Source organism: Calidris pugnax, unplaced genomic scaffold (genome assembly GCF_001431845.1).
Source record: "Calidris pugnax isolate Ruff unplaced genomic scaffold, ASM143184v1 scaffold38, whole genome shotgun sequence".
NCBI lineage: Eukaryota > Metazoa > Chordata > Aves > Charadriiformes > Scolopacidae > Calidris > Calidris pugnax.
The window spans coordinates 16,485,142-16,494,127 of record NW_015090995.1 but is presented as its reverse complement, the minus strand read 5'-3'; the positions used below and the strand labels follow the sequence as shown (position 1 = coordinate 16,494,127).

Genomic DNA, 8,986 nt, shown 5'->3' with positions numbered 1-8,986 from the left:
GGAAATGGAAGATATTTCTGATAATTTAAAGCTAGATTGCTGTACACATTATTTGCGAATATTTCTACTGTTTACCAAAAGCCTGCTACTCTGTTGCATGAAGGAACTGCAAATGAAGTTAAATTTTCTTGACTTTCTGACAGTGTGGGTCTTCACAAAGAAATGAGTTTTGGAAAGCTGAAAATGGGAGAGAAGTATAGCTGGAGGAATACTTTTCAACCCCTTGTATTCCAGAAACAGAAAGAAGACAGTGCAGAGGAGAAAACTGCTTTTGTGGATCTAGTTTATTAATAAGCATTGTAATTAACAAGACAACATGCTGTACAGAAACCTGAAATAGAACTACTGCAAATTTACTGGACTTTAAATGCTGCTGGACTGTAGTATATGATGTCCAACTGCATGATTTGTAAAGTGTGGTTAGGGCTGTTTCAATACACAGACATACACTGCTCACTCTCAGATCCTGTAGTATGCCATAGAGCAGGGAGATTTCCCAGAAATACAAACTCAAATATTTACAAGAAATAGTCAATCTCTTTCTTCACTAGGGATAACATAAGTTATACACAATTTTCCTACGTATACCAAATAAAATCTTTGCCTTCAACTTTACTTTGTGTCTGCACAAACCAATCCCTTCTTTTTTATTTACCCAGTTACATAGTGGTAATAAACTGCAGTGCAATCATTTAATTGATAATCATTCAGTAAGGATTGGTTTAAAGCTGCAAAAGCTAAACTTCAGCAAACAAATAGAAGTCAAATGTAAATTTGCAAGCTTTAAAAACTCAAACTTTATAAGCTTGAATCAACCAACCTTGAGCTAATCAACCCTTACTGAGTAGAAATCATTTTAGGTTTGCTGTCTTTGGCTTGAGCAGGCTGGAAGCAGGGTAACAGTGATTGCTGGTGGGGCTCCACGCTGGATCACAGCTTGCTCAGAACCCAACAGCAAAGTTTCACTTCTCTTACAAAAACCCCAAATAGATCTGTACACACCAAGCTCAGAGATGTCTGATACGAAGCAGCTGCTCTCCCTCCTCCAGCCCTACACCAAGCAAAAAGACCTGGCTGGATTCAGAACCACATAACTAATGTTACGTCAAGCTGGCTGTCATGCTAACATTCATAAGCCCTCAGGTCCTATTAGCACGGGCTCATTGCCATGATAATTAGCTAAATGACCTGCATCCGGCCAGCTCACAGCCCAGAGAGAGCAGGTGCTCCGTAGTCTCTGTCTGGCCAAGCAGACATGCCTAATTACTCTTTCTTTAGAATTAAGTTACACTTCAGAATACAGCACAGTTTAGGAAAACAAAGAAACAGCACATTTTACTTCAAACTTCTGTTCTTTTTTTTAAGTTGGGGTGTGGTATTTTTTTTTAAGAATTGACTGCTTTACGATATGGAAAAAGGTACCTTCTGCCACCACTACCCCTAACTTTGATGCAGTACTTAAAAGTGCAACAAGCTTGTACTGAGTTGGGGTGGGGGGGGAAATAGTCTAGGCTAGACTGTGTGACACATTGCTTTGAAGGCAAAGGTTTTCCTTTATTGTTACACTGTATGAAACAAATCTAATCATGTAACTACCATTTTACTGTATATTGTATATAGGAGTTTTCTCCACAAATTCACACAAGTAAGATAAAATAAGTTAAATGACTAAAAAAAAAATTACACAAAAATATACAGTCTATGTACTAGATAAATTATTTATTACATGGTAAGATGTGTAAAGAGTCTCTAGTAATGTTATTCCTCTGGATACTGACATGGAACTCAGAAAGACGTTGCCTCAAATGCATAGTTCTATGTATCAGATATGTAATATATAAGAATGAGGGAACCATTTAACTCCTGACACAACATGTATTTATAATTACTTGTTCTGTATCTTGTTGACAGAATTTTAGACTATCACAACACAATTTAATGGATATAACATTTAATACTTTCTATAATCAGATTCATCTTTACAATGCTTTTTGTTTAAGCAAATTTTTGTTGTTTGGTTTTGGTGTTTTGCCAGGGTTTTGTTTGTTTGATTTCAAGAGAAAGGGGGATGGTCAACTGCTTCAGTACTTTAGAGAAAAAAAAATAATAATAAAAAAACCTGATAAGCATTCAAGTGTTGTGTTTGTTGTTTGGGTTTTTTTTCCCCAAACCTATGAAAAAACACTAATTCTCATTCATTTTCCTACAAAAATCCTGAAATTGTACAAATGAATTCTTTGCCAGCAAATTTCAGTTAGAATTTTTAGCCAGAAAGGAAATATTGCAGGCAAAAAAAAGAGTTTTCCAATGCGGCTGCCAGTTCTGTGAACATTTGGTATGGCAGCTCTCTGTAATAAAAACTGAAGTCCTCTGCTTACAATAGGAAACATTAGCTGTCAGCATTATTCTAAATTTGCACAATTAATATGTTTGGTAAATCTGTGTAAACTACAGATAAGCTTTTTTTGCGAATCCCTGAAAGGACTGCCGAATTTTCTCATTGTGATGTCTCCAAAGCAAACAGCAAAGGGCTTTGTATGTATTAGGTATGAATTAATTTCTCAAATTTTAATTGTCCTGGAATTGGAAATGAGTTGTGTCAGTACCCAAAGGATTATTTTTTTTTCCATGATTTACATGCAACTGGAAGCCAGTGTGCCACATCTTTTCTAAACGTTATTGAAAACTACATTAAAAAAAAAGAAAAGAAAAGAAAACATCATTAGATAACCTGATGTTCATTAATTAAATCCTATCAGTAGGTTAAAAGTGAAGCTTCTTTTATTTTGCACATAAAATCTAAATGTGATTTGAATAGATTTACAGTGGGGACAGCGATATATAAAGCTACTTATACCTGCTGGGCACATAAGAGAAGCTCTTTTAGCATTCATTGGAAACCCTCAACAACTTGAACTTCTGTAAATTTTACAAGCAGATAATATTACAGCATTTTTACAAACAGTTTTGTTCATAAATTACAGATTTAAGTTACAATATGAAGCCTACATAGAATTCTATCCATAGGAAATATTCACACACTGTCTTTTTTCCCCTCCATACAACTTTGATTGTCTCACTTAATGTAACAATAAAACCAAAGTTACGCAGTTTTTTAAAGAAAAAATTTCTTGGTATGTACATGCTATAAACGATGAAATGGATAAACAGCAATAAAATACTAGAAAGAAAATGGGTTTTTTTAATCTAATAAAGGAATGTCCTTTTCTCTCTACTGTAGAGTTCACCAGCTTTTTTCTGCCACTATTAAAACTATATCCTCCAGTATACAGAACTCTGAAAAAAATCCCTCATCTTTAAAGAGTCATCTTGAGACTTTATCAAATAATGTAATTGGGGCGTACTTATAATTACATTTATCCAGCCTTCACTACCTAGATTCTTCTTTCTTTGCTGAGAACTGCCAGTCATTCTCTAATTAACTAAGCCACAATGATGAGTACGCCTTCATCTAATAGATTTACAGTGAAGTAACTAATTGTAGCTAATCTTTTACTGAATACTTACAATAGGTCAATATAACTGTAAAAAAAAAGCCATATACATCATTATAATATTCTTTTGAACACCAGTAGCTTGCAGCCACAACATCACATCAGTCAAAAAACCTACCCCTTTTTCCTACTGTTTTCAGCAGTGCCCGTGTAATTTTCTACTAACAGGAACAGTAGCCAAAGCAAGCTCTGCAAGAGAAAAAAAAAAAAATTAGAAATAAACGTATGGCTTGAAAAGCATAATATCTATCATATTGTCACTTGCATTATTATAGAAAGGAAAATCTTGGAAATGATTAAGTTATTTATAATTTTTTTTCCAATTGTGATCTTGCATACCTATCATTGTCATGTTGTTTATTTCACACAGAAAAGCCTAGTTGAGAGCTTTCCATTTCATCTATTGAATTATTTCAAATAAGAAGTACTTGTAGATTGAGCCAATAATAATGAAAATCAAAAGCAGATGTCATGTCCTTAAGTATATTTTCCTTAATTACATAAAAGATAAATTTTGATAGAAAGATCCTTCTTAAGAATTAGATTTTAGGATCTTATTCATTCTATTATGTAAGGTAATCAAATGAGAAATTGCCCACTTGATCTCTATTGCTAAGCAAATGGAAGATGAAATCTATGAATATGCTATAAATAACAACAACAAATAAAAATTTGAGTAAGCTATATTTAGACTGTAATATTCTCCAAACTGTACTAAGAAATTGCTTTCAACAGGGAGGAAGAACTGCTGGCAGATATTTGCACTATATGGCCCATATAAGAAAATGAACAGGATTTTGTGTTTTTCTTTTGATTGTTTCTGGGTTGTGGGTTTTCTTCCCCATTTTGTGGATTTTACCAAGAGCTGTGGTAAATTTCTTTTAACTAAGTCCTAAGGATTTAGCTTTTCAATTTCAAACTTAGGATTCTATATACATAAATATTCACAGGCCTAACAAGTCTGTATATGCATGAAGAACAGTGTTAGGCTGTGACTATATACAGTCACACTTAAAGCCTGAAACAGCGGATTTGTCAGATAAGCATTTATAGCTGGTGCTCATGTATAAACGTTGTGCTACTCCCAGACACTGGTGCCTGGTGGGACGCGGCGAAGTTTGCCAGAGGAATGACTTTGACGGGATCCTCGCTGGTGCAATGTCTTTCGCAGGTGTTGTAGAACTGGGGCCGGGGCCCACCCTGGCCTTTGTCAGTGTCGTCCTTTGGAAGGGGCCTCCCAAGAGTGTGTCGTCCCTCAGGCCTGACTCCTCGGCCCCAGCCTTGCTGGAAGCCAAACGATGGCAACGGGGTGTTGGACTGCTGATACTGTGTCAAAGAAGGTGGCATCCAGCAGTTGTCAGAATGGCCTAGGATGAGACACTCCTGTGTGCAGGTTTCAGAGGCTTCAGCCAGGGCTTTCTGGAGATTGACTTCGATAGCTGGGAGGGTGGAAAAAGACATTATCAGAGGTCGGAAGACTGACGCGCACAGGGAATCAAGGCTAACAAAGCAAACTCCACTTCTACAATAATGGCCATGGTTTTGAAAGAAGATACCTCCAGGTGTACGACTTAAGGTTTAGATTTTGCAGGTTTGAGTCCCATAGTGTTGTCATCAACTATCGTCAGGAAAAACTTAATGTTTAACAAACAGATGATACCATCAATACAGCTATGTAACTAAAGCTCTTATACAATCTACTTACAATGACCTTTTCACTTTTTCAAATTGCCATTTGTGTAATAAAGCTATAAGCTTTATAATAATCTAATACCATAATTGTACATATTTGCATATAACTACTTGAAAAAAATATTACAATTAGGATTTTTAAAATGCTCTCTTGAAACTGGATTTTCGGATTGTTTTGCTTCACTTGAGGCAAAACGAAATTAATTTGGACACAATAACCAAAGATGGTACATTGGCTTCAAAGATGCACTCCAAAGCTTTAAGAATGAAAGACAGCGTAACAGCTATTTTAAAGAGAATTGATTTCTCCATGCATTCCATACTGGAAACCTTGAAAAATCAAAGGGTAATAGCAAAAGAAGCTGTAACCTCTGTAGTTTACTAGTAATTGAACCAGCAGAGGCAGAGTTTGTGTCCTTGAAAAAGGATGATAGAAATTATAATTTGTTCAAAGGCAAAGTAAACTACTAAATCTGAAAAGACCTAATTTGCAATACATAAACAATCTTGATCTTTTTCATTTAAACTGTGGATTTACCATGTTATGTAAATTCAAAGTAATAGAATTAAACTTCTACAAAACATTCCTTCAAATAGTTTTCATATTGTATGTGTTAATTTTATATTCTCTTGCTATGTGCAGGGTTGAAATACATGAAGAGTGAAGAAGAGTATCCAATTGGATACTTTGCTGTGTTGTCCTCACAAAACTTTCCAATGAAAGATACATGTGTATTTTTAATATCTGTCTTCATGAAAATAACCTTAAAAATTAGATTCTGGCTCATAACCACAGGAGAAGGTATGCTGCTAGGAGTCACTTACAGCAATACCAGTTCTGAGTAGGAGCCTCTCACCCTCTGAGCTTTACGCTGCATTTCTGTTTTAATAAATACTTTGCATGTTGAAATCTGTGTAAAGCTACAAAGCACAAATACATATATCCATGTTATGTCTCAATACAAATGAATTAAGTCTTTCCTTCAGGCACTGAAATATATAACTGATGTCCAAAATACAGGATACATCTTTTTTAAATCTACCAAGTTTAAGTAGACAACTGGTTGCTCATTGTATTATGAATGCTATGTTCTTGATTATTTCTCCTTAAGTATATTGTACAAGTATGTGCCAGTTAGAGAAATTACTGTTTATAAATGTTATTTTGCCCTATTACTGGCATTTAACATGTCTTCATTCATTTTGTCTCAGTATTTTTCAATGTAATCCTGACAAAGCTTTGGCACCTTGCTGTTGAAATACTAATCCAGTTTTGATGGGCAGTAGGAGACATAAATATGGAAATAATTCAGCAGAGGCAATAGTTCCTGCAAAAAAAGTTACTACCGGTAGATTAGTCTAATCTTTCTGTGTCCTTCTATCTGCTATTAAAGACATAAATTGAAGCATATACAAGTCTTGTTAAGCTCTTTAATTATCCAGGTTCATTTCTCTTCTGATCAAGGCAATTCACTGAAATCAGGTACAACCTTGACAGAGTGTTTAGTTATCCCTGTTTTATACAGAAACAGATCTTTTTTGTGTTTATTAAAAATACCTTTTTGATACCCAGTACCTCAGTGTTTCCTTTTATCTTGAGGCTTTCTAATAACTCTTAAAATGCTTTTAATTCACTTAAACTGAATAATTATTTAAAATTCAGTTAAACTGAATAAAATAAATATTCAGTACATCTGAACTAAAAAACTAAATGTTAGTAGAACTAAAAAAATATTCAGTAAAATATTCAGTAAAACTGAATAAAATAACAATTGGTTATTTGCAAATAATACTTATGCATTTCTAGCTCTTCACAGGAAGTGGTTACAATACTTAGACTTTACTATCTGTCTCAAACTTCACTAAGAGAGTAAACAAAGCTAAAAAAGCTTTGTAAACAAAAGCTAAATTTGCAATAAAAACTTAACATTTAAGCATTAGACAAGGCAACTGCAGAACTGAAAGGTCACTCATAAAACATTCTGTACAGCATCTCAGCAGATCAGTAGGACAGCAATTTTGTGCCATGTGTTGCCAGACTACCTGTAGACTTGGAACATGTTACCATGCTAAGAATAACAACCTCGTAAGAATGACAGTCTTGTTTATTCTGTTAATAAAGAGACATTTTTATTTGAGTTTTAGTTTTAGCAAAGAAAATTAACAAAAAAAAAAACCAACAAAAACTTTACAACAATCCTGGGCATAATCATAAATTATGCATACAAATTATTTTGAATTTGAGTTTCATTACACAGCAGTCGGCCAATGCAGGACTGCTTAGAAGATACACCTTTTGTAGCAGTCATAATCTTTCAGCATTGATATGTGGTACACGTAATCTCGATTGTCAGAGTACGTTTTTCATCACTGCTTATGATTAATAACATGTAAAAGATACAGTTCTCATTAATTTTGAAGAGTTAAGACCCTTTTCTACTGAGCACCTCTGCAGTGTTGCAGAAGAACAGGAAACAGAAGTATTTAGTAAGTACAAGTACTTTTCTGTGCCTTGTCTCTCATTGGAAAGTAGGTGATTGTTCTCCATACTCCTGTAAGCACTCAGTGGTAGGAAATATCTGTGACATCTGCCTCTACCAATCCAGTAAAACAAGGTTCCTGCTCTTTCTAAATATTTTCAGAAGAAATGATGGTTTTCTCTACTGAAATGCAGTGTCTAGTAACACCATCTCACCTAAGATATGCCAGGTTTATAAATGGAAACAGAAGTTTACATATCCCCCATGTATTATGAATAAACAATACATTCCATCTAACTCTTACAGTCTACCTCATTTCTTATTTCATTCGGTAATAAACCCTTAATTTTGTATATTTTTTTTCATACAACATGGAGACTCTTCAACTACGACATGCAAGTAGTATGAAAGAGAATTTTTAATTCATAAAATAGATAACACTCATGCACATGTGAGTTTTAACACTTTGATTTGAACTCTGTATTGTTTTAGGAATGAAACCATTTTTAAACTGTCTGCCTAAGAACTAAGAACATTTTTAAAGAACGTGTCTGTCAGCTTTTATGAAATGTTTAGATCAGAACTGTCAAATATAACTAAAAGCACAATAGTTAAAAGACTTTCTTCATTGTTCCACAGTCTTTATCATTTATAGGTCAAAGCAGTTTTCAGTAAGAATATTCACGCTCACTTAAGAAAATGTGGAATTCCAACCTTGCCAGGTAGCTATCCTTCAGTCAAAACAATTATAAAAAATAGCATTTGGTAATCTTTTTCCTGTTTGTTTTGCTTAGATACTTTCTGTGGATACAAAGCCTGTGTAGGGTTTTATAAATAGTAAATAAAAATGTTAGTTATTATCTTTACTTTTGAGGAATGAAAGCTGAAGAACTTTTACAATACTACTCTCGCTCTCAGTCTACAAAATATGTGGCACAATACTGCGTGCGTTGGCATTTCCAGCTTAATATTCCATTCCATTTTTAACAATATTTCTCATAGAGAATTCTCAAATGAAGACAGGCTGTTACTACAGCTGTGTTACCAGCAGTTTCTTAATGTTGACTGGAAGCATATACTTGGTGTTTAAACGAGACACTTTCTTTTCTACCGCTATGCCCTCCCCTGCACCCCCAAAAAGGAGACATATGACTAAGACAACATTAAGAGGGTTGGATTCTTTCTCAGTCTACCACAGAAGTCATCACTTGCATCACAAAATCACAAAATGACAAGACAGGCTGGAAGTGACTTTTGAAGATCTCTACCCTTCTGCTGAAAGCAGGATATCTTGGTCAA

At 34.5% G+C, this 8,986-nt stretch overlaps 1 protein-coding gene across 1 annotated transcript in view; it reads right to left on the bottom strand.

Annotated features, from left to right (window-relative positions):
* Positions 1-266: 266 nt before the first annotated feature.
* The window catches only part of PCDH11X (protocadherin 11 X-linked), a 504,069-nt gene continuing 495,349 nt past the window's right edge, over positions 267-8,986 (bottom strand). Inside the window, exon 7 of the mRNA XM_014955203.1 lies at positions 267-4,954. Coding sequence (XP_014810689.1) covers positions 4,563-4,954 — 392 coding nt within the window. The 3' untranslated portion in view covers positions 267-4,562. The remainder of the gene's footprint in view (positions 4,955-8,986) is intronic.